At 34.9% G+C, this 27,719-nt stretch overlaps 1 protein-coding gene across 2 annotated transcripts in view; it reads right to left on the reverse strand.

The window, feature by feature from the left end:
* Positions 1-23,888, reverse strand: part of LOC132299822 (uncharacterized) — a 32,969-nt gene extending 9,081 nt beyond the window's left edge. The window contains exons 1-11 of one of the 2 annotated variants that reach the window (XM_059796646.1): positions 23,569-23,888; positions 22,632-22,664; positions 17,627-17,736; positions 15,731-15,889; positions 15,269-15,334; positions 15,086-15,175; positions 14,632-14,937; positions 14,358-14,455; positions 12,825-12,860; positions 3,774-3,894; positions 3,419-3,655 (exon numbers count right to left, since the gene is read on the reverse strand). In XM_059796646.1, the coding sequence (XP_059652629.1) occupies positions 3,419-3,655; positions 3,774-3,894; positions 12,825-12,860; positions 14,358-14,455; positions 14,632-14,937; positions 15,086-15,175; positions 15,269-15,334; positions 15,731-15,889; positions 17,627-17,725 (1,212 nt within the window). In that variant the 5' untranslated portion in view covers positions 17,726-17,736; positions 22,632-22,664; positions 23,569-23,888. The remainder of the gene's footprint in view (positions 1-3,418; positions 3,656-3,773; positions 3,895-12,824; positions 12,861-14,357; positions 14,456-14,631; positions 14,938-15,085; positions 15,176-15,268; positions 15,335-15,730; positions 15,890-17,626; positions 17,737-22,631; positions 22,665-23,568) is intronic. The other variant, XM_059796647.1, reaches the window with a different exon arrangement.
* Positions 23,889-27,719: the final 3,831 nt, after the last annotated feature.

Genomic DNA, 27,719 nt, shown 5'->3' on the forward strand with positions numbered 1-27,719 from the left:
TTTCTTGCATGGGATAGCTGACAGGAGTAAGATATTGACACAGTTCAAGAACCACACCAAGCATTAACTGTGCCGCAAGATGAGGGAAAGGCCCAAAAGATGGACATATTAGAAAAGATATTTGGATTCCATGACTGAACTGAAGAGTTGGCTAGCTTCACAGGCAGATTATAACCATTCCTCCAGCATCAAAACAATGCAGTAACATATGTTTTTATATCAGGGTCGAATTAGTTTGAATACAAATGACTACAATTTCCTTAAGAAACATGCACATGCTTTTTAACATTGCAACCAGACAATGTCGACAAGTTCCTAATTTAAATTGGCATGTAGACATATGCATCAACATAACTTTATCTCTGACTATTGCTAAAATTCTACAAATAATTCTTAAAACAAAGACATTTGTCAATAAGGACAGAGAAAATAATATATGGTTATAGAAGGAAGGATCGGAAAACTAGAGGACTATTTACCATCATAATTGAAAACCCAGAGATTTTTTTTTTTTTTTTTTTTTCCGTTAAGTAAGATTTCAAAAACCAGAAATTTACACACAATATAACCTATACGACCTAAAAAAAAAGAGAGAATAAACTAGGAACCTTCCCATCCAAAAATTTGAGATGGGGTGTAATTCTGTTACCCAGTCAAAACATAAAAATGAAATTGATATAGATATTTTTGTTCTTTGAAATATGATTTTTAATATTGTAGATCGGGTAAAGACCCAATAAGAAAATACCATTGTAGCCTAAAATATACTACTATCATCAATACTTCATATAAAGGTAAATTACCCCGATCTCCTCTTGAGGTTTTCGTTTATTACCCTCAGCTTAAAGTTTTTGAAAAGTAACTCTTAACACCCCAGTACACCCATGTCAGACTAACAAACTGCTAGTTAACCAAACGTATTTACTGAAATGACCACAACTTTTCAATGACTACTTTCTAAAATACCCCCATCTTTTTTATTTGCATGCAGCTGATGTCAGCCCATTCTCACAATTTTCTCATTATGCCCTGTGGCTGGATGTTACCATCATCACCATGGTTGATAATCCCTATGACCACCGCATCATCACCATTGTTGCTCATCCCGACCACCACGGCATCATCCCCACCTACACCACCCCTTACCCACTCCCGTCACCACCAATACCACAAAAACAGCCACCTCCTCCCTCCACTCGCAGGTGGAGTCACCAAGAAAACAATCTTGCATGCTTCCACTGCTCATGAGCTCATACACCAGTAAAATATTCCACCGTTTGCTGTCGGGTGAATCCGATGAGCGAGATGTGTGAGTCGAATCAATCTTCCCAGAAAAGAAGAGTTTGTTCTGGAACTCACGCTCACATTGGAGGGAACCAGCATCTGTGACATTCACAGAACTTCTTGATTCAAGCCCTTGATCAAACCGGAGAATTTTGTTACGGTTATGGTTGCAAAGGCCACCAAGAAAACAATCTTGCATGCTTCCACTGCTCATGAGCTCATACACCGGTAAAACATTCCACCGTTTGCTGTCGGGTGAATCCGATGAGCGAGATGTGTGAGTCGAGTCAATCTTCCCAGAAAAGAAGAGTTTGTTCTGGAACTCACGCTCACATTGGAGAGAACCAGCATCTGTGACATTCACAGAACTTCTTGATTCAAGCCCTTGATCAAACCGGAGAATTTTGTTACGGTTATGGTTGCAAAGGCACAGCCTGAGATGGTTGTGGAGACACCGGTCTCACTGGTGATGATCAAGGCTGCACCAGTGTCACCACAAAAAGTTGCAGCAGTGACTTCACCATCGGAAAGTCTGGAGAAGGCGAGTATGTTGGAGGGGAATCTCAATGAAATTAGCGTGGAAGGTGAGAAGGAAATGGTTGACAGTGACTTCTTGATTCAAGCCGTTGATCAAACCGGAGAATTTTTTTATGGTTATGGTTGCAAAGGAATCGCCTGAGACGGTTGTGGAGGCTCCAGTGTCACCGGAGATGGTTGAGGCTGCGCCAGTGTCACCACAAAAAGTTGCAGCAGTGACATCACCATTGGACAGCCTGGAGAAGGTGAGTGTGTTGGAGAGGAATCACGATGAAATCAGCTTGGAAAGTGAGAAGGAAATGGTTGGTGGCGGTGTGAAGCAGAGTGGGAGGCAGAAGGAGAAATTTCGTGTTAATGATGGTGGTGGAAACAACATAATCGTGGGACAGAGATAGAGGCTGTGACGGAAAGAATTGGAAATGAAATTAAGAATGAAAGGCCTAAGAGTGGTTGGATTGCAGCTTCATCAAGCTTTGGACCACTTGGAAAGACCTAAAAGAAGAATCGGAGATTGGATTGATGGGTGTCACTGGTTGATGACAAAAATGTGACGAAAGAGGAGTTGCAAGGGAATGGTGGAAGGAGTACAGCAAAGGCAATTTTGTAATTCTCCTGCACGAACGTACTTTTGGCATTTTAACTGATTTTAATTGGTCTGACGATCAACTACGGCAGGGGTGGCCGGGGTTAAGTCAACCGAACCTCAAGGGAAGTTGACTAAGGTATTTTAAAAACATTAAACCGAAAGTAACAAACAAAAACGTCAGGGAAGGTCGGGGTAACATACCCTTAATATGATTGTCATACTAAAGATATTGTCAGAGCATTTACTAACATATCCAAATCATTTGGTTCAATATGCAGTACCAAATATACGTGTTAATGTTTAAGAAAGATCATTGGTTGAAATTACGTAATTTTTTATTAATTTAACTATGTAAATAGTATGAGCATAAGACAAACCAAAATTTGAATATGTAAGACAGTAAGACGTTAACATTTTTGGATTCTTTCCCACTAAATTACAAAAATCAAAATTCGAAAAAAAAAAATTCCTTGAAAGGGTCTCTTCACTTCCGTATTTAACTTCTCAATGAGTTGGCTTGGTTAGACCATAAAAAAATATATATATGGCAGTTAAATTTGGATAGTATACTTAAAATGGTCTTGAGCAAGACAGGATAAAGTTATGCACAAGTTTAACAAAAAAGTAACAACTTATGAATAGCACCAACCCATATGCATTTGCCAATATTTATAGAATAGTAAATAAAGCTTCCAAGCAAGCAAATATCCACAAAACAATGGGGGTGGGAATTTTGGAAGACTTGGTAATCCTTACACTTCATTGACGTAAAGGGAAAAAAGTCACTTTGAGAACATCCGACAAAAACTGGATTGAATGATACAAGTGGAAGAAAAAACCTTAAATATTAAAATATTTATTAGAAAAAGAAGAATCTGTTGGCAAAAAATAAAAAGCAAAATCTCAAAATCAGAATTGGAAAAACTAAAGGATGTCCAGCGTAAGAAGACCAATTATGGGATAAAATCTATTACCAAAGATTATGAAATAGATAGGGGGGAAATGACTCACTGGGGTACTTCCTTCTAAGGAAGCCCTTGCCCTTGAAAATGATAAGTTTCCAGCCAAAAATGAGCCGCCTCTTTGAAATACACTCTGAGGATTATTGCCTTCAGCCGGCCATCTATATATGGAAGAATCTGTTGTTGCAACCCATATACCATCATCATGCATTGCTAACTGCAAAATAGGATGTTCCTTTGTGCAAAGCAAAATACTCTCTCTTGTTGCCAAGTCTGTCAAATATAACTGAGAGTATAAACAGAATTAATTGGGTATAAAAAAGATGAGCATAATACCAACAGATCTTTATGACAAGAAAAGACAAAACCGACAAAAGATTTGCATTGAGTTGAACTGCACTCACAGAAAGGTCTCTCCCACCACTATAAACATGACTAAACGTGGGGGTGCTGGCAAGTGCCCAGACAGAATCTGTATGCACGGCATAGGAATGCACACATCGCTGCTGACCAAGATCCCATAGTCTACCCAAAAAAAAGTAGAAAAAATATCAATTACACAAACAAAAAAATAGTAAGAAAAAATTACTCAATATATTAGAGCAACTTTATATGAATAGACTTATCCAAAGAAAAACCTTTAGAATGCATAATAGGCACATTTCAAAAAGGAAAAAATCTACTCAATATATTAGAGCAACTTTAGAATGCACAACGGGCCCATCATGTCCTAAATTTTATGCACACTTACGTTGTATTCAACATAGTTTCGTGACTATGTTAATGCCAACCACAATATAAAACAAATACTACTTGTAGCATTAATACAAAATCTTCCGGATAAAGTTACCAGCTAATGATACATCAGTGTCAATTTTTTTTCCCTGTTGTGGTGAATAACATCAGCATTATATTCATTAAAATTTATTGAAGAATTCCAGAACTTAATGAGGGCGGAAATTCATTTCTATGGAAAGCGAAATTTATCTCCAAAGGTTCCTATTTGTAGTAGTAAAATTGAAACAATACATCCCACATGCAGAATTTACAGAAATAATGTTAAAAAGAAGATAAGAAATTGGAGAAAACACAATGGTCACAACCACAAAGGATTACTTGGATCCAAATTCGAAAGAAACCAAAAACGTGAACTCAACCAAGGGAACCCAATTCTCAGATCTTTATCCACACTCATTTACACTAAACATATTTCTGGTAAAAAAAAAATACCCATATGCACACTTAAAAGAACACCATAAGCTCAGACACCAACTAATGAAAACAATAAATCAAATAATCAAGTCAAAGGAAACTTTAACCCATATATTATTTATACTGGTGACAATCTGTAGTAGATTTAAAGAACAGAATTTGATGCTCCACATCTTTCTTTTTTTTACTTTCTTTTAGCTTTTTATTTTCTTTATTGACATAGTCAAATGAAATTACACATTAGATAGACATTTCCCAGATACAAAATGACCAACTTCAACCACATGAGAAAGCTAAATTAGAATTGACAAACAAGACAAAGAACCCAAAATCAATGAAAAAGAACATGCCCCTTTGATGCTGGTTGAAATTGGAAATAATGCCAATAAGCTAAGTTTCCTACTGTAAGTGTTGTATGTTAAATTTGGATGCGGAAATAAGACATGCAAATAGCAAAAGGGAACAGAGAAAGATGGAGAACACATGCATATATATGGTTCGGCACTAAGGACTACATCCATGGATAAAGAGCTACATTTCTATTATTGAGATATAGTTTGCTTGAATACAAAGACCTTATATATAGGCATGGTAAAGAAAAGAAAATATGGATTAATAGAGTAGAGGAATCAGTGGAGAAAAATCCTCCTTATTTCCTATTTTCCAATTCTTTCCATTCTCATAATTTCTTCTCCTATATAAAGGAGCCTCCACCATTTTATTGTAAATGAATTGAGAGCAGTGTCATTAAAGGATCAAGGCGCACCAAGGCGCAAAAGATCCTTTGGAGCCTAGGCGCACGGCGAGGCGCGCGCCTGAGTGAAATGAGGCACACAATTAAAATTTTAAACTACCATAAAAGCATTCATATCTCATAATAAAAAAGCAAATCCATCAACTATATAAGCATTCAAGAACCCAAAAACATAGCACGAATTTGTTTTCTTGAAAGGCAAAATAGAATTTGTTTTTTTGAATGGAAAAACATAGCACAAAAAAAATAAATTTACTAACCAAAAAAATAAAACAAAACTGCTAAACAAGAAAAGGAAAAAAAACAGAGCCCCAAAAAAGAAGACGTAGAGACAAAATAAGTAGATGAAGAGAGAGAAGTAGATGAGAAGAGAGATAGAGAGACTATGAAGAAAAAGGAGAAAAAACAAAAAAAAAAAAAAAAAGACAAGGAGAGAAGAGAACTAGACAAAGAGAGATAAGCAAGCAAAGATGAGAGGAGAGAGATCAAAGAAGTAGAGCAAAAGAGACAGAAGAAAAAGAATTGACATGGCTTTGTTGTTCGTCTCTGCAACTAGAGCTTCGTCGTTCGTCTCACTCTTTCTATGTTCGGTTGACACTTTGACTCTTGGGCTTTCTTATTTGTTTATTCTTTTGAACAAAAGTTTCCTCCTCATTAGCTTAGGCTTTCTTATTAGTTTATTAAGTTGCCAAACGAACTGATTGAGAGAGTATTATAAAAGTGATGTAGCCATTTGGGATGTAGACCTTAGTGCCGAACCATGTATATGCATGTGTTGTCCATCTTTCTCTCTTCCATTTTACTATTTGCATTTCTTACTTCTGCGTCCAAATTTAAACATGGTATCAGAGCCAGGTTGTTCTTGTAATCCCATCTAGAATGTGAGAGGGAGTATTGGTATTATTATCATGGAGCATATTCTCTAAGTCTTCACATTCTTTTCACAGCATAGTTCCGGCCAGTTCCTGGCGAGTTCTAGTTGGTTTTCCCAGCATAGTTCCGATCAGCTTTTAAGATGGTTTAGCACCTTGGCGTTCCTTGATGTAGTTCGGGCCATTTCCTGGTGTTGTACCGGACATTTCCCAACTTAGTTTCGGACATTTCCCGGCGTTTTCCAGCAATTTCCCGCCATTGTTCCGGACAATTCCCGGTGTAGTTCCGGACATTTTCCCCAACGATTTCTAGTTTATTTTCCTCGACAAGATCGGGTTATTTTCCTAGCTTTGTTCCGGACACTTTCTCATCATCTTTTGAGGCGTCTTTGGCAAGTTGGGTATTCATGATATTCATGCTCCAACTTAAGGGGGAGTGTTATATATAAATATTTCTACAAAATCATGGAGCAAAATCCTCCACCAATCACAATGATCCAATAAATTTCCTTCCAACTATAAATATTTTTATATAACAGTGGAGCAAAATCCTCCACCAATCACAATGTCTCCTTTGACTATTGTACACCTTCCATATTTTCTTATCTTTACCATGCCATATATAAGATTTTTGTACTCGAGCAAAATATGTCTCAATAATAGAAATTGAGCCCTTAGTGCCTCTTTATCCATGGATGTAGTCCTTAATGTCAAACCATGTATATGCATGTGTTCTCCATCTCTCTCTCTTCATTTCTATTTTATTATTTAAAAAAATGGTATCAGAGCGATTGTGAGAACCACAATCATGACACACGAGATGAGGATTATTCATTTAGCAATACCTTTGTTCACCAATCTCACTACGACTAAAGAGGAACCGACGTCGACGAGAGTGATCGTGTGAACCCTTTCATCTCTCGCGGCATCGATCACTTTAGTTGCAATCTTCCGAACAAATTGTACCAAATTCACCAAACCCCAATCGCATTTTCAAAATAAATCAAATCAATCTCTCCTCTTAGTCTCACCACCACCACACCATGGACAGGTGATTGCTTTTGTAAGGAATGCGTTTGGGAATGTGGTATCATTCGTTCAAAATGAATTCAATCAATCTCTCCTCTTATCCGTGTAAACAATTACATCCCTCACGCCATCGATCGCTTTAGCTGTAATTTTCCGAACGAATGGTACCACATTCGCATGTGCATTCCCTACAAAAACAATCACCCTGTCCAAGGCGTAGTGGTGGTGAGATTAAGAGGAGAGATTGATTGGATTAATTTTGAAAATGTGATTGGGTTTGTGAATTTGGTACAATTAGTTCAAAAAGTTGAAGATCGCATTCCCTACAAAAGCAATCACCATATCCATGGTGTGAGACTAAGAAGAGAGATTAATTGGATTCATTTTGAAAATAAGATTGAGGTTTGGTGAATTTGGTCATAGTTGTTAAAGGCGCCGGAGGCGCGCGCCTGAGGCACAAGGCGCCTTCAGGCGCCACCATGTCGCCTCCAATGGCTTAAGGCGCTGGGGTTGAATAGGGCAGCCGCCTTTGTATAACAGGCGCACAAAAGGCGAGCCTACTGGAAAAAGGGAATTTTTTTAATTGTTTTGTTATTCTTTTGGTTTTGGAAAGAAGAGAGATCTGCCGGCAGAGAAGGCGATATCTGCGAAGCTCTCGGATATCTCTCAGTCTCGGTCCTCTCGGATCTGCCAATAAGTTCTCCTTCTCTCTATCCTTCTCTTCTTCTTCTCTCCTCCTCCTCTCTCTCCTTATTCTCTCTTCTCTTCTCTCCGAATCTCTTGTCAGATTTTTTTTTTTTTTTTTTACTTTCTTTTCTTCTTCTTCTCTCGTCAGAATGTCAGATTTTTTTTTTTTTTTTTCTCTCTTCTTTTCTTCTTCTTCTTCTCTCGTCTCTCTCTTCTTTCAGTTCTTTGAGTTCTTTCCTTTTGCTTTTGGCAAATTTTTTTATTTATTTTTATGCTTGTCTAGAATCTAGATGATGTTGGTCCTTTTTTTTTTTTAGGTTTTTGTGACTTAGTTGTTGTTTCTGTAGATTAGTGCCTTACTGCCTTGCATGTGTTTGGTGATGCGCCTGATTGATTTTGTTTACTCCTTATTAAAACAGATAATAGAGATATACCTAATCAATCAATCACTTACCCAAAAATGACTTGAAAAATAGAATCAATCATGGTGATTATAGAAAATTAGATTGATTTGCTTTGAAAATATAGCACATCCTTGATCCTTGTGGTTTTTGCAAGATAAATTCATAATTTCTATTTAATGCATCCAAACATGGTACTTGAAGCTTGCAAAAACGTTTTATTCGTGCTTAATGAAAATTAGATTTGATTTGACTTTAAAAGTAATAATAGCACATCCATGTGATTTTTGCAAGATGAACTCAAATTTTCTATCAATTAATGCAGCATACAAACATTATTGCATCTTTATATATACTATTGCAGCTTTAATACTTTATTCGGTGGGTTTCGTTTTGTTTTTTTTCAACGTGCGCCTTACTTCAGTTGGGCGCGCGCCTCGCCTTGCGCACCAGGCGCCAGGAGGCATTTGCGCTTTTGTGCGCCTTGAGCCTTTAACAACTATGAATTTGGTACAATTCATTCGGAAAATTGCAGCTAAAACGATCAATGGCGCGAGAAATATAAGGGTTCGCACGATCACTCTCGTCGACGCCGGAGTATTTCAAATTTCCTCTCTGGTTGTAGTGAGATTTGTGAGCAAAGATACTGCTGAATGTGCTAAATGGATATTCCTCATCTTGTGTGTCGTGATTGTCGTTCTCACAATCAATGAGTTGTTCTTGCTCCGGCATCAATATCAGGGCTCTGATACCATGTTGTAAATAATAAAAGAGAAGTGAAAAGAGAAAGATGTAGAACACATGCATATACATGATTCAGCACTAAGGACTATATCCATAGATAAATAGCCACTAAGGGCTACATTTCTATTATTGAGATATATTTTGCTTGAGTACAAAGAGCCTATATATAGGCATGGTGAAGATAAGAAAGTATGGAAGTTGTATAATAGTCAAAGAAGGCATCGTGATTGGTGGTGCTCCCACCGTTATATAGAAATATTTATAGTTGGAAGAAAATTGAACGGATCACTGTGATTGGCGGAGGATTTTGCTCCATGATTATATAGAAATATTTATATATTTCAACATTGTAGAACTAAGAATAGGCCATGATGGATTACAGCAAATAGAGGATTACAGCTGTGGAAGTTCCATTGGATTATCTAATGCTTCAAATAAATGGCCTGTCAGCTCTCCTTAGGTTTTTGGTCCTTAATAGCAGTATGGCCATTCATTAACATTGGTGGGCATTTTACTAGTAAATGTTTTTATTAGACGGAAGCTTCAAGAATTTTTTTTTTTTTTTGAGGAATCAAATTTTGTAGTTTGTGATTTCTGGTGTACAAACAATTCAAACTGCTTTAATATATTAAATTTTTTACGAAGCTTGCATAACAATTCAATGCTATACCATGTTTTTGTATTTAACGAATAGCAAAGAAAATCAAGATATACTTATGAAGATAGCAATTATTGTTTTCTACCACTCTTTTTCTAGAGCTGTAGCAACTAAGCAGCTCAGGCATCATTGGGAATCTGATATCTTCCACAATAAATCAACTGGCCCATTTTTGTTTTGATATCCATATATACATTTCTTATAGACAAGAAAGGAATAAGATTTTTGGACAGCACTATTTCCTTTTAAGTTTTCGTAATCTTTTTGGATTACATCTCATCTGTACAGTCGGGAGTCCCCCTGCATAAACCACCACTTTATTCTTTTTCCACTTTCTTTTTCACCTACTTTTATACTTCTCTATAAGCAATTAAAACTTTATGCAAGTACGAAAAAGGATTAGGAACAAGGAGATTTCTTCTATTCATGTTTGGAGAAGTAACTAAATTAAAGATAAAAATTGTTATAATAGTGACCCTAACCTTTCCCTACACCAGTTAAGATCCAACAACCAGACATCTTTCAATTCCAATGCAAACAGCTATATTTTTAACCAAACAATAATTCTAGATAGGATAAAACTTCGAGTAGACAACTTATATTCGAAAATTGTCCCTCGTCACTTACACCCAATCTAAACTTCCATGTTTAATTATTCAGATCTGTAGATAACCTTGGAAACAACTAGGTGGAACAAGAGAGCATCAGATCCCAATCCAAGAATGATTGCTTCTTATACTTGTACTGGAAATAGGTCCTGTCAATGAATAACAGTATAACACTAAGGCTATGAGAGGTATATTGTATACAGTGTGGGTGGATGCAGTAGTAGTGATCATGATGGTGTGGGAAAATGTTCACAGGCAATGGAGTAAGTAATAGTGGTTGTGGTACAAGTTGGGGTTGAGGATTACAATGTTGTTAGAACCTGGTGATGGTGATGGTGGCATAACAATAGCAGTACTGGCAGTCAGAATGTGGTGAGCCTAAGAGCATCTCCAATGCACCTTTCATTTGGGTTGCTAAACTCAAAATTTGAGATAGGTGTAAAAAGTGGGCTCTCCAATGGGCTTTCATTTGGGCTCTCAAATTTTGAGAATGCCAAATTTTTTCTCAAATATAGGAGGTGCCAATTTTTTTGGCAGGCCTTCTCTCTCTCTGTGTACGATGCTGTTTGGAACGGCTTTATCTCTGTGCATTTCCTGTCCCCTCTTCCGGTTGCGTCAAAATCTGACTTCAATCTCTCTCTCTCTCTCTCTATATATATATGTATGTTTGTATACCTAACTCAATACAAAATCTGACTTCAATCTCTCTCTCTCAATTCAATGAATCCAATTTCTCCATGGTCGAAGATGGCATTTACAGATCCGGCTTGAGAGTTAGCAGTTGCAGAGAGAGAGGGGGGCAAGCTTGAGAGTTGAGAGCCAGTGGCTGAAGCTTGCGAACGGCTAACTCTGAAATGATATGCCGATATGGGTTTTGATATAGGTAATAGGTTTTGAACTTTTGATTCTTGCAGACAGATAGATATACAGAAATATAAACAATATATACATACATATACGTGTGTGTGTGTTTGAGTGTGTGTAAAAGAGATGATGAAGCTGAATAAGAAAAGAGAGACAACACCGAAAACCATAGGAATGGGTGGAGTAGGGAAGCAAACAATTACAACATATATGTATCCATAGATTTTCAGAAAACATCATCCCCATTTCAGATCTGCTCTCAGCCACCTCACTTACCCTAATTTGACAGATAGATAAACTGAAATATATGGGTTTTGAACTTCTGATTCTTGTAGATTTTGTAGTTTGCAGTTGCAGAGAGAGAGAGAGAGAGAGAGAGAGAGAGAGAGAGAGAGGGCAAGTTCAGAGTCAAGAACGAGAACAAAGATGGAGGCGATTGGGGAGGCTGAAATGATTTGCCCTAAAAATATTATGTGGGACATAATGCAATGAATGGTTGAGATGGGAAGGGAATTTCGAAATCAACGGTCAAAGTTAAAGTAGGATTGGAAAGCTAGAAGTGGGTTGGACTTGGTTCAATAGAGGGTGAGAATTGCTAAAATATAGCATTTTGGATGGAATGCACCATTGGAGCAAAATTGCTAAAAAAATTGTATTTTGACACCGTAGTTCCTCTCAAAATATAGATTTGGCAGCCCGAAATGGCATTTACCATTGGAGATGCTCTAAGGTGTTATTAGGTATGGAGGCAATGGACACGGTGCACTTGAAGTGTCATTAGCGAGACATAAGGGTGGTGAAGTCTTGGCACTGTTGTCAGAGCTTCATACTTAAACCATCAGTATCACCCTTCCACGCCCACCCAAAAAAAATTTGTTAAATTCTCCGAAGTGTACGACCAAACACGAGATTTTTGTCAATCAAACTTCTCTTTCATAACCATCCCAGTCACATACTCAAGTTCCGCAAGGAAATCTTTAAAGCCTTGAAAAGCGAACTTCCAAAGAAAAAAGCATGAGATGCCTTAATGACTGTACTGCTCCCATTTAAATTTATAATCATAATAGATCTCAAACAGAATATGTCTCATTACCCAACACACCCTATTCCCAAGTAATTAGTAAGTTAGATCCTATGTTACATGGACTCTTCAAAAGTAGTGAAGTAGCCGTGTCGGACACCTATTGCTTGGATATGGGTATGGGATACGTGTCCGTCACTTATGGACGGACATGTACTTAAAAAGCATATCCAATCATTCACTTATATTATATTAGTACTTTAAAATGAGTTAATGCCTATATTGAACATTTTATTAGATAAAAACATTACTTTACTCTAGAAAATAAAATAAAATGAATATTTAGCCATGTCCGAGTGTCCTTCTGTTTGGAGATTTGACACGTCCGACACATGAATACATACCCGTGTCTGACACACGTACCCGAGTCCATGTAACATCAATCAACAATAGTATGCAAAGGTATCAGCTCTTACTCATCACAAAACTCAAGTTCACTTGTGCAGACATAGCCATGAAATATAATTTTGCATAGAACACGATTTCCATGTCTAAATATGATACAATATTCAATTATAGTGAAGAAAAGGTATGATATATCTGACCTGATCATAGAATCAGAGGATCCCGATAAGCAAAACCTGCAATAATGAAAAGTTGAACTGTGGTCACTCACACAAGCCAACAATATTATAAATATAATTAATCAACACTGCAAGGATAATCATAAACTGCCCATTGTGACAATATGCTCTCAAGCTAAGAAGCATGGATACAACACTAAGACATGAATAAGACAAAATATGGACATGTTGACATGGTAAATCATAAAAAAGTAGACACGACTCAAGTCATCACATCACAATAAAATATATATCTTTGTATAATAATATATATTATTTAGGACAAATAAATACTATGGATATAAAATATTTCATTTAATTGTTCATATATGTAGATGTGTATATATAAATATACATCATTCGGTGACTCCTTTTTCTTTTTCTTTTTTTCTTCTTTTGATCAGGGACTCCTTTTTCACTCCCACGCCTACTCCTTCAATAGAACCTTTCTTCTTCTGTTTTCGAAATATTTTCAAAACTTCATATAAATTTATATAAACCCTTAAATTCAATTGTTCTTAAAATTCCCTTTTTTTTTTTTTCTCTTTTTTTTTTTTTTTTCTGACAAGTGTTCTAACAATTCCATTTTATAAGAACGTTTTATCTAATCTTCAAGATTTCTATTAGTTACATGTTAAAACACATTCAAGAAGTGTTGATCATGTGTCCAAAATTAAGAATTTATTTTTAAATTATGGACACGTCCTAGACTGTCAGACAGGTGTTCAAGAGTGTTCTAGATGAATCTGACATGGATACGGCTCCTCTTAGAAGTGCCGTTGCTTATTCACTCTCGAGAAAACTCAGCCATATAGATGGCAATATTTTGCCAAACCCCATCCTATTCAAATTAAAACTAATAAAGTAAAACTTTCTGGCTCAGAATCAGATTTAGAAAAAGTAGGTTTCCCAGATTCTAAACTGAGTACAAGTTGAAGCATGAGTAAACCAGTTCAGATAGTAAGGCCACCATGTCCAGATCATATATAAATTTTTCCATTTCTCAATTATGGTGTTGCTAATACGAGGTACTGATAAGTCTACATGTTAGACGGAACATAAAAAAATAAAAGATAAGAAAGAAATACTAAAACCGAATACATTCATATAGTAGAAGACAAACAAGAACATGAACGACAATAAAACATACAATCAATAGACAGACCAAACATGCCAGAAAAAATATGGAAAAAAATAAATTTAGAAAAAATAAAAGAACAGTATAGAGTGCAAGTGAGCAACAGATTATCAAAATGGGGGTCAAGCAAGGGCAACCGCTGATCAAAATGAGCACATACGATCAAGAATTTGGAACATATTTCATGTATGTGTATATGCATGTACATAAATTTAATTTATCATATGTTGGATGCTATCTAGGCAAAACACTGCATTTGGGCACAAGTCATTATTCTTATTTTTTACAAGCAGGATAGAGATGAAAATCAAATTAAAGTCCAAATATTCCAACTAAAGATATAATTGTCAAACAAATGCAGACTCTGCCCAACTAACCTGCCAGTAGAATCCAAAAGAAGAGCCCGAATATTATCTGTATGCCCTCTAAGCTTCATTGTCTTTGAACCAGTTCTAGGGTCCCAAACACGTATGACCTATAGGAAATCATAACATTGCAACGCCAATTGGATACTTTTCTCATAATAAACCACAAGCATTTTCGTATCATTAAATGATAGACAAAGGAGCGAATGAATCTCTCAGATGTTTCCACTGGTATCGCAGAACCCTATCAAATTTGTATTATAAAAACTAACCTATCAGAATGTACCTTCTCAGTTCCACCAGAAACAAGAAGGGTTCCACTATCATTCATTGACAATGCGTAAACTGACTCTTTATGGCCTTTAGCAGCAAGGGGAACATATCCATGAGACTGAGTTGGATGCAAAGAAATGCTGTTGCTTGAGCTAATAGTACGTAGACTAGTAATGGGTAGTGAATTTCCAGGACCATTGATACCATTCGAACAATCATCTTCCATAGGATCACCCGACTTGGAGAGGGGAGCAAGTGCAGCTTCAATATCCCATACAAAAACCTCTCCGCCCAGCCCGCCGGACGCAATGACATTCCTCTATAATGAATGACGCTATACAAGGATCAGAAACTAACGAAAGTAAAAGCATTATGCCTCCAAGCTCAAATGAAACCGGATTTGACAGGATTACACTACAAGAAACCTTTCATCTATGCAGTCAAGAAAACATTCACCAAAAAATTACATTTTTATCTGCTGCAGCAAGACAAGTAACATAGTCAGAGTGTTGACGAAGTGTCCTCGTACAAGTTCCATCAGACAAGCAATTCCAGATCTGGTGCATCTCAGCAGAAAATTATATCTAATTAATGAGTCAAAAATCATGAATAGATTCTACAAACAACAAAAGTTTAAGACAATGACAAACCTTGAGGGTGGTGTCTGACGAACAGGAAACAAGTGTGTTACCACCAGCAAGGACAGCATCGTTTACCTGCATAACCCAATGCATGCAATTTCCAGTCAATGCTAAAGCAAAATACCAATTAAATACCAAGAACTTTAAAATTCTATCTGAAGAACAAGATTTCTCAATCTTTCTATATTAAAGAGTCTCCAGAGGGGTTTCAGTGTTCATGTTCCACTAGGAATTCATGTTAAATTTGTATCCTAGTAAAACCCAAAACAAATTAATTAAAGGTAAATAAAATCTTTGTCAACAACTCACAGTACTAAAAATGGCCAACATGCTGATATAATGGATAAACTATTGATGTTTTATCAACCAAAATCAAATGAAAATACAACACCAAAAGCAGCAAGTAATCTTCAATCAAATCCAAATGGGTATTGTAGAAAATGAAGTAAAAGGCTTAAGAATGAAATATACCCAATCGACATGCGACTCAAATGTAGCAGAGCAAGTGGCACCATCTGCAGCCAATGCCCATTTTCTTAACGTGCCATCACGACTCCCAGTGAAGAGGGAATCGCCCCCATTGGGGGCTGGTGACTTCAGTACAGCCAAACAATTAATTCCTGCACAATGCTGCAAGCAGAGAAGATTCCAAAATGAAGTAACATGAAGAGTTATATTCACACAACAGTAATGAAACCAAAAATGATAATGACCCAGAAATGTAAAGAAAAATGATCATGCTTTTGGCAAAACAAAACAGTGTAGGGTGGATACAAAGAGAAGCTTCAAACATATAAGATAAGTGCAAACCTTACACGAAATAAATTCATCAGCTGTAAAAAGTAAAATCCCAAATTTGTGCTACTAAAATTTTTGACTTTCAGTTAATTAACAATCATGGCAAGAGAAAGCAAAGTATGTAAAGTTTTGCACAACCAGTAACTACTAGAATGTCAACCAATATTGAATTTGACATTCTGCAATCAATTATACAGGGTAGCCCTAGCCTTATATGAGGCATACTTAAATAAAAAAGGTTCAACAGAAAAGGCACTTTATCTCATAGTAACTACTAGAAATTTGGAGCATAATTAAATAAAAAAAGGTTCAACAGAAAAGGCGCTTCTCCTCAGAGCATAGAAAATAGCTGTATGATATTAAGTATTAACTAAGCACACTTAACAGCTCAGGAATTGTTCATTAAGTGTGAAAATTCTGAACCAGTTTATTTCTTTTTCTGTCCAAAAATTTTGAACTTCACATATATGAAGTGAGTGTTACTAGAGCCATCTGAATGAATTTAATCACTAAGAAAATGGCTGTTAAAAATTGCCCATCCAAATTGACAAAGGGGAAAATAAAGAACTTAACCATATTATTGTTATAATATATGCAAACAAAGACATGGACAGATGACTTACTGTTTGTGTTTATTGGAACCAAAACATTGAGCCGCTTCAACAACAATATGTGTGTATATATATTAGCTTATATGATGTGTGGCGGTGTGGCCTGAATGTTGTTTCGGACTCGGTTGACCTGAAAAGAGCAGTTTTACGGTTGCGAGACATGGACCCTGCTCTCTTGTAGTCCGATATATAAAGGCGCTTGGGGTTTGGAGTGGAACAACGAGAGAAGACTGAAAATTGCAACAAAGAGAGTGGGAAAGAGAGCTAGGGTTTGGGGGCTGAAACTTGTAATCTCCTGATTTTCAAATAGTGAAATCTTTCGCCGGATGGCACAACTTGTGTCAAACCATGAAATCTTTATGTCTTGTGTGGTGCTTGTTCTAGTCGTGTTTTGTGATTGTTTCTTGGTTCACGGCTGTTTTGTCACAACAGCGTATATGATTTATGTCCAAATTAGGGGAACCAGAAATCATTAAAGCATTCAAATGGATTACCTGGAACAGATACCAACAGAATAGAGAGGGAGAGAGAGAGATAGTGCCAAAAGGATAACTGTTGCTGTACATATTTTGTATATTAGCTAGGAAGACGGTAAGGGTACTAAGTTGAAGTTAAATGAATGATTAAGGAAGTTGACCTTACATACTGAATGACAAATTTCACAAGAAATATACATAGTATTATAGTTATACATAACCTTTTTTTTTTTTTAACAAGCCTAGGAACAAACATTTTTTTATGAGTATAGGCAACGCAAAATAGTTGGGACAAGACTTTCTTGAGTTAATTTTCTGCACAGAAACACACAAATTTTATCAACAAGAAGTAATATATATCTGTCTATCACTGTCTTTCCTTCAGACCCATCAGCCATGTAATGATTATACATTCACAAGAAAAGCCCAATTTTTTATAAGATCAAAAGGGAACTTGGAAGAAAATGAAAACAAAACCTCACCTTTGTATCATCGGCATCGTTTAACACGTAGGTCAACCTCTTCTCCTTGCGAGGGCGAACTGAATTAGATGTGTTCCCTGCACTGCCCACGCGGTGCATCGCAGAAACACCTAAAGAAAATATAACTAAATGAATAAATGATAAACAAATAAAAACCAAAAACAGTAGTCACCTAATAAATTTCTTGAAACTAGTATGCTTATTGCTTTAATGTGTATGCAACCCTATGGGCAAACAGCACCACTCATCTTTATGGTGTATGGCGGATTTTTCAGACTAATGCATGTTTGTGAATTTTATTACATCAGAAACAAAAACTTTCATATGATTTGAGACCTTTGATTCAGTTGTCATTATGGAATTCTATGACATACACCGAATCATCTGAGGCATCCGTTTTGGCACTTCAAAAGCTAAATGTATACTGTATTGGAATCACCAACATTAACAAGTTCTATGAGTTATTGTAATAACTAGTGGCCCACCATCAAACATTTCTTGAAACATCACCGTATTACGAAAAGTGTAATTTCTGGCCAGATCTTAAATCAACTTGGGTTCACTGGTTAATATACAAAACTTAAGCATGCTGCATATCTATTATCCAGAAAATATCCATTCCAACCATCATCAACCATCCCTCAAGCCACCATACATACACAGATGTTTTGCATCTACTAATAACCCTGATCAAAAGGTAAATGTACCAGTCCAGAAGCAAATAGATGATACCACTTGCTCATGAGTCAATATCCTCAGTCCTCTTTATTTCCCTTAATCATAGCAACCGTAAACTGTTGGAATTGTATGCCCGAAAAGCCAATTCTCTATTTATGAATTCGCCAGCTTATTAATAAATGTGATTTATTATTAAATTAAACATTCATGCATTTGCTTTTCATATGTTTGTATGGGGATGCATCATAGTCCTCAAATTGCATTATAGGTAACTTAAGCGTGTAAATGAGTTTTACATACATGAGAATTGAGTTCACATGTTTCTTGCAACTTGGCAGTGTTCTCATTCGGTTATAAATGTTGGACACCTTTATCTGTAAGATTGTAACGCACTGGAGATGGTTTGTCTTGACCATTGGAGAAGTTGACTCTAGATCAGTGTGTAACTGTTCTTGGAGTTAAGAAACATGAACACTTCTACAAGGTGCCGTGTCCATGTCGAACACTGACACTTAATGGACACTACTAGACAAGTTTAACAATTTGTGGTCTTGTCCATAATTTAAAAGTAATTTTTATTATTTTGGACACTTGACCGACACATCGTGAACACTTGGCCAATACATGTTGAACCCTTGGTCGGCGCATTTTGGACACTCAAACAACACATCCCACAATCTCCGTCTTATATAAAATAAACACATGACAAAAACAACATTATGAGCATACATCAAAGCGTTCAACCTTTTTTTCTTTAAAAATTTGACATTGAACACGTCACTATATGACATTGAACACATGTCACAATATGTAATACAAAAATATAACTATAATGACAAGATAAAAGAGTAATATCATATACAATAATTTCTTTTTTTTTCAATATTTGAAAAGTTTCATTTTCTAACTAGAATAACTTTAGTATCGAAATTATATATATATTAAAGTCTACAGGTACCTTTTTCAATAGCTATATAAATGAAAATTAATATTTATATTAGTTGCGCCCACGCCATGTCGAAGTACTTTTTTAGAATTTGAAGTGTAGGTGGATCCATGTCATATCGTGTCCGTGTCCATGCTTCTTAGGATTTGAGTACACTGTCACCATAAGATCACATCACATAAATTATTGTCATTATTTTGTGTAATTCTTATATACTAAATGCATTAACTTCTAAATCCTGAAAGGTTTAGTGGATTCAAGTTTCAGTGTTGGTAATTTTTACTTACCAATATGTGACAACTTTTAAGGCCAACATCACGGTATCTTGGGTGGCAATGTTGGAGTTGTGGGCATGCGAACACTCAACATGGAATTCACTCTTAATAAGAGTCATAGAATATTTCCTTGTTACAATTTAATAGATTTGATCACTAAACCTGGCGAGGGCATTTTAGTAAAATGCTTACTAAATTATTTTCCTACTATTTATGTAAAAATAAATAAAAAAATTCTTTTGAAAAGAATTTGTTTTGGTGATCATGAGATTTTAAATTGCTTACTTGAGAAATAAGCAAGCCTTAGGTGGGACAATATTTAATTTTTCTGTATGCAATTAGTTAGTAGGACAGGGCCTTATTGCAATTAATTAGTTAGTAGGACAGGGCCTTGTTTCTGTATGCAATTAGTTTGTTTCCGTAGATATTTGGTAGTAGAGGAGCTTATATGCAATTAGTTAGTAGGACAGGGCCTTCTTGTAATTTCTATATCCTAGAGTACAATTACAATAAAATAGTAGTAATTATTGTAATTAACTAAATTAAGATAAGAGGAATGAGTCACTCTTGTCCAATTGGAGCTATGATAAGGAAACCATTTATCCTCATCTCTAGCCCTATCTGATAAGATGGACTGTATATCTCTCAAGTCTCTATTCAAGATAACACGTGAATAATTCTGAACAGAAAAGAACAAAGAGGTTACGTCTAACGATTCCCACAAGTCCAGCTCATATGCTATAAAGGGGCATAGAGGTGAAGTATCTCTATTATCAAGGCCGAAATTAATCCATATGGTGTTCTCGTATATTAAACGAACAAAAAATCATCTAAATGTATGAAATCTATTTTTGAATGATGATTTGATGAATTTAGGTGGTAAAGATCCTAAAAATATTTGTAAAATCACTCATCAAGGAAGAATCTAGTAATCACTAAACATCATAGAAATGAACTCAAATCTGCAAACCCTAGGTGCACCCCTCCCAGCCCAATAAGAAATCCGAAACGAAACAACACAAGTAACAACATCAACAACAACAGACGCATTGAAATAATCGATAATCAAATTGAAAGCAAAAAGGAACCATTTGACAAAGGTGACTATCTATATCATTCATTCACCATTTATTCCTACAAAAGATCAATAGCGGCCAACATTTTCCATGAAGTCTTCTCCTTTGCATGGATATCATAAGCAGCAACTAGTAAAGGAACAAGGACACACTTATTAAGCCATTCAACCAAGTTGCCAACGGAGCATGTATTCCACCGTAGAAAGCCCGCAAACTGAGTTGGAAGAGTCTAAACATTGCTCGTTCAACCCAAACTTGGAGGGCTAAGCCTAAACATTAACTGCTCAATGAGCTGCAAGATGTACAGCTTAGGGATGTATGATAGCAATCGTTGAGCAGGCACGAGTATCTAGAGCGGGAAATTTAACTTCTAAACCCACAAACTGAACCCTGTGACAATATTTGCTGAAAGCCATGATTAATGGAGATTAAAGGTTTTGGCTTCATTAGAAGCACTAGAGACCGCACCTTACAATCCTAAACAATGTGAGACAAGTTGTTCTTCTTTTGTTACTTCACAAAGAGACAGACGGCAAACTTTACTAATTGTTGCATAGAGGTGAGGCAGCAAGTTCATTTTGAGATCCTGCCCCAGGAAACAGTATCCTTCTTCTCAACACTAAAAATGAATTGGCTTTATTCCCATTATTATTATGATCACCCCTACTGGAAGAGAACAGTGTTCTTCTAATTACAATATATGGCTAACTTAAACAATCAGATTTGGCCTATTTGTTGACTAAAAGCCTTCCTCTTTGCTAAGGCTCTTGTACTGAAGGAATTGCATAGGACAGCTTGGTCGCATAAATTTATTCTAAACAACCAATGTTCAGCATGTTCTGGAGGAATTGCACAGGACAGCTTGGTCGCATAAATTTATTCTAAACAACCAAGGTTCGGCAGGCCCTTCCTAGCCAATAATCAACTGCACAATAATTTGCCTTCAGTTGATTACGGGTACTGCTTGTAAAAGAATCTCAAACCTTAGAAGGCAGCCAAAAGGAGAAAATAATCATTTAAAAAAAGAGTTTGACTCGAGGGTTTCCACTTTCAAAAAACAAGTTATATACTATAACAAATTTCTAATTGTTCCATTACCAATTTTGCTAGCCGAAGACCACCTTGTTCCCTACCTCCGTCCCCAACCAATAACAAAAACAATAATATTTATTATAACAACAACAAAAACAACAACGATAATAACCGACCAAAAATTCCTTGGGTATTCAAAAGTAAAGTTTAAATTTCGAGACCCTTAAGCCTAGCGGCCCTAGCTACTTCAATTCAAGCTAAATCAATGTTAGTTTAGCCAACCAAGAGCCAGTATACTAGCCTTTTCATAACCCAACATAAGTCCAAGAAAACCTGAGCTACTACTAAAGGGAAAGACCAAAAAAAAACTGAGCTATACACGAGGTTGATATTCCTGATTGAAACAAAACTCTAAAAATAGACAAGAAAACTAATCTGATGCACATTAAACAGAAAATAGGGAGCTGAATATTATGCAAAACCCCTCAATGTCTATTATATGTCGAAGGGGCATTTGATATCCGGAAGGATATGGAAAAGTGTATACAAAAACATCAGCAACTATGTTTTTTTTTTCCTTCTAACCATGTTCATAAGAATATGTTGCTTGTTAACATTTTTAGCATAATACTGAAATTAGGGGTCAAAAGGTTTTACTATTTTCTACCCTCAGAAAAATAAACAAACAAATCTTAACCCGAATTAACTTATAAAATATATTGGTTAACCTGAAGTAAGATGCATGCAAAATAAATCCCTTCAGAATCCAAAAAATCAAACACACAATATCAAGAATCAAAACTGGATGAAAAATTATACAAACCATATGGATTACAGTTTCAAAACAGACGGATTGAAAAACAACTATTCAAAATTTGATGAGATAAGAATGTTTTGAGGGAAATGGATTAAGAGTAAAAGCACATTTAAAAAATAAATAAATAAATAATAATAATAATAATAATAATAAGAGCAGAATGCATGTTTATGTATTTTACATGAATTGTCTAACTTTCCCACTTCAAGATCACCTAACATCAAAGAAATTTTAGAAAGCAAGTTAGGGCATATGGTTAAAAAAAATTGGTGCAGAAGTTTCATATTTAAAAAAGTTCAGTAAAATATCACTGCATGAACTCAGAAAGAATAGCTGAAACAGTAAAACATGCATTAATAATCAAAATAATAATAATAATAATTTAAATACATTCTGCATGAGAAATCTTGACACCTACCTTGAGAAACATTTTTCATCCTGCCCTTCCTTTGACATAAAAATAATACTCTATTCAGTAATAACAAAAAGGGGGAAGAGGAGAGGGGGGAGAAGAGGAAATCCCACTTGTGCACTGTAAAAATTAGTTAGCAAATGATCAATGACGGTGCATTTTCAAAGAGCTTTATACTATACTCGGCGAGTCAAGATCAAGCGTAATTTATTAGTGCTGCTTGGAGATTATTTTCTAATAAAGAAGGCATACAAACAATCCCCCATTTTAACACCGTCAATAACGGACACACAGAGGCGTCTATTTTACAGAGTCAATTATGGATACACGGTATGCACACGCATATATAGAAGTGAATTCCAAATTGCAAACGTAGATTGCCACTTACCAATATAGCTATGCAATTCAAAACCAAATTCATATACCCAAATATCAACACAACTACATATTACATAAAATAAATTAAAAAGGACAAAACGACCGTCCTTGTACTTCAAATCCGAAATACTAATATTGAAGGTGCAATCAAAAGACATGCCTAACTTGGGGCTATAAACAAAACAATCCCAGTACTTTCTTATTTTTTGAAAAATAAAAATAAAATAAAACAAATTCAATCAACTCATCAAAAACAATAACAAAGTCACTAATCGTAAATATGCATGTATACATGTGTATATGGATCTGTGTGATGATAAAAGCGAACCTGATCCGAGTTCGAACTTCAAACTTGAACACAAACTCGAAACCCCTGCGAAGTCTGATTTTCCATACTGGACTCGAGTGATATGCGATTGCGATCGAATCAGGTCGAACTATAAAGAAAAAATCTTAGTGTCGACGATTGAATAAAGGAACCTAACTTTGAATCCACTGATGAATTTGAAGCTTTTTTGTTTGTGCTATCTCTGTACTGCCAAAATTCTAAATTGACGGAGGGGAGAGAAAGTACCCAACAGGGAGGGTTAGAGAGACAGGGAGAGAGCAACTAGGGTGAGATGAAAATATGGCTGTTTTGATTTGCATTGTGGGTGTCCTCTTTGACTAAGTATTTTGGAGTTCGATGAAGGGTAGTTTGGTCATTTAAGATTATAGGTGTGGATACGATACTCTTCACATACGGTATTAGGTCGTATAAGGCTTTGGTGAGAGGACACGTGGCAATATTAACCTGACTTTGCTAGTACCTACCAACATGTACAATCACTTGATGCATATAATATTTCGTAATTATCCTTAAAAATAAAAAATATATATATTTTACCACCTCCTTAAATAATGTTCTTATCCTAACAATTAATCTAAAGAATAATCCTATATCCTAATTTTAAGAGATAATTTTATTATTTTTTATTAATATAAGTAAATAAATATAAGAATATGAAAGTTGAGAGAAAAGGGTTAATGTTATTGAAAAATAATCTTATTCTAGAATGGAAAATGATAAAACACGTCTCTTGGATATGAACTAAGATTTAATCTTTTAGAAAAACTTCTAGCTAATTTTGAGATCCTGTAAATTTATCACTTTCACTTTCTTTAAACTTTGTAGGCTTGGGATTCCATCTGATAAACTACGAAGATTTATACAAAACATTATCAAAATTATATAATAAAATAAAATTAAAAAAATCCCAATTTCTTCGATTCTATCATCACCATGCCGGCAAAAATTGTGAAAGAGAGTACCGATTGAATAGCTATTGGAGAAGAAAACTCGTTACAAAACCTAGAAGGAGTGTGAATCCCGATCGATATTGTTGTGAGAATGTGTTATTATTTAACCTTTTTAATTAAAAAAATCCCAATTTATTCGATTCTATCATCACTGTGTCGGTTTCATGTTTTGCCTTAATTCTTGCTTTAAAAAATTGTGAAAGAGAGTACCAATTGAATAACTATCGGAGAAGAAAACTCGTTACAAAGCCGAGTGTGAATTCCGGATCATTTGTGAGAACTTTTATACATGTATATATACATATATATATATGTTAGATTTGTGTATTTAACCACTGTATCCTCACACCATTGCCTTTTTCTATCCACTATTATTACGCTAAAAATTATGAAGGAGGTTTATTATCTAAGTCTTAACTTTTAAGAAGTCTAACGTGTTCAAACCATGTCATGACCCATAGTTTTGTGACTATTTTGAAATAAGATTCGGTTACTCTATTACTGCTCTTCTAAAATATGTAAAATCCAGAAGATAAAATAACAATATATACGTACACACAAATTAAAACATCAAATTTATGTCACTCGTTTACAATTAAGATCAGTATTGAAACCCAATATTTCAATATGATGAATACTAAAAGCAATTAGTCCAAGGTCAAGTGCCAACAATTATTTTCCATCTATATTGAGAGACGGAATAGGATACATAACCAGTTTAAATTACCAAAATACCCTTCTCAACACCTTTCCCATTAATGGATAGGTTTTTGAGATGTTTGGTTCAATTATGTCAAAATATTTCTAAAATATTATTTTGAAAAATATAAAATGAATTTAAATAACTATAAAATAATAAAGACTAATTTTCAAATAGTTACTATATGTTTTCTCTTTAATAACAAATAAACTGTTTTAAAAAATAGGACCAAATACGAGCTTATGTTTGAGTGTTTTCACATCTAGTTGAAGTTGTTACCAAACTCGTCTCACATCTTAGAGGTTTGGAATTCGAATATCCTTGAGGCCACCTCAAAGAATTTGTTGCATGTGCCTCATACGATGGTAAACTATAGGGTACTCTATGTGACCCAATACCACCACCACACACCAAAAAGGAGGAGGGGTTCAAGTCCTGGTGTGGACAAAAAGTGCTTGGTCATCGTAGCCCTAGGGAATTTACTGTATGTGTCTGATGGTGAATTATGGGGTACTCTAAAGTGACTTGACATAAATAAATAAATATATATATATATATATATATATATATATATATATATATATATGCCATAGAGGAAGGGTTCAAGTCCGGGTGTAGGCAAAAAAATGTGTCGGCTTGATATAATTGGAGGCCCGAGGTAAAACTTTAAACCTCTTACTAGGGTTGGACCAGAGAATTGTACGAGAGAAAGCCAGTTTGAACAACAAAAATATATAATTGGGCTATTATTAATAAATAAAAATGAATAGATGCATCTAAAAATTTTAACAATATATATATATATATATATATATATATATATATATATATATATATTGTCAACTTTGTAAATTAAATAAAATAAAAAGTTTAAATGGAGACAGATACCCTCACTGAGCCCTCAATAGGTCCATCCCGATTTTCCCTTTAATAATTGTAATGCATTCTTATTACATTAATGCACAGTTTTTTTTATAAATTTCTTTACAAATTTCTACATGATAGTCATCACTGACTCACAATAACAAAATAATTATAGACACACTAATGCACAACTACTACATGGACATATAGACAATTAAACTAATCCAAGTTATACATCACACTCATCTTAAAACCCATCAATCACCGAGAAAATTGTATCATACTACACTCCTACATGTATTTTCTCAAGGACAATGAAAAGTTCATAAAATAACCAAGTGACACGAGCAAGGTTTATGAACAAGGGCGCGTCCAGCATTTCTAAATAGGATAGACTAATTTTAGACTGGGCTATCATTACTATTTTTTCTATTTTTATTTTTTTTGGCTGGGCTTAAAGTGGACCAAAGTCCAATTTCGCCCACCCTTGGATCCGCCCTTGTTTATGAGAAAGACAACTAATTATTATTTTTTAGTACTAGTAATTGCAACTTCATATCTTTGGTGATTATAATGTTTTTCTTTTACTTTAAAATTTTATATTTGAAATTTTATATTTTTCGAATCAAATTAATTGGATAAATTTCTAACTCTATTCATTAAGTAAGAAGAATCCTATACGAATAAAAAAAATGTGTGATAGTATAGATTGTTTATGTCATTAAATTTTTATCACACATGTAGTTCAATATATTATTACATTATATTTATTTAAAATGATTCGTTTAAAAATTGAAGAGAGTATACATAAATCAAGATTCCTATACTGAGACTAACATTAAATTATCAGCTAAGTTGCCTAAGACTTGAGTAGGCCTTTAAATTCAGCTTTCTATAAATAGGAGATTAGTCATGGAAAAAAATTTCTAGCTTGTAAAAAAAAAAGTATATAATTCAAAGCTTTTTTTTTTCGTAATTATTGGAAACTAGTTTTGTTATTAGAAATCTTGAAAACGTATTTTTGGATATTTAAACTAAACATAACTTATATTTAGTTATTTATTTTTTCTATTACAAGAGAGTAAAAAATTATAGTCAAAAAACAACTAAATAGGACTATTTTTCTTTGTTTTTTAACAGATGAAATATTATTATATTTTTCATATCAAGAGATGAAATATTATTTACTCCATGAAAATGGTAAATATTTGAACTTAATACCAAAAAGTAAAAATTTATTTGCAGTCATGGGTACTTTGTAGTTTTATTAGAAAAACATATATACATAACTAATGGGTGATTTGTGGTTGTTAGAATTGACATAGAAGCCATTTATATTTTCTAACTTATAAATTATGTAATTAACCAATAGAATCACATTGGATTAATATGAACTTCCTGTTCCCTAACCTATACTCTCAACCAATTAACTAAAAATAGCATAACACCATTTTGGTCCTGAAAAGTGTGTATTTCATAAAATATGTGTCAACTTTTTGTACCTAAAAAAGACATGCTCACATTTCGGTAAAGTATGCTTCTTCTTCTTTTTTCACTTTTTTTATGTAATGTAAAAAAAGAAAAAAAAAACTCATATTATATAAAGAATGTGCCAA

This window comes from Cornus florida, unplaced genomic scaffold, assembly GCF_030987335.1.
Source record: "Cornus florida cultivar Cherokee Brave unplaced genomic scaffold, ASM3098733v1 CherokeeBrave_3.0.0_Hap2_Chr03, whole genome shotgun sequence".
Classification (NCBI taxonomy): domain Eukaryota; kingdom Viridiplantae; phylum Streptophyta; class Magnoliopsida; order Cornales; family Cornaceae; genus Cornus; species Cornus florida.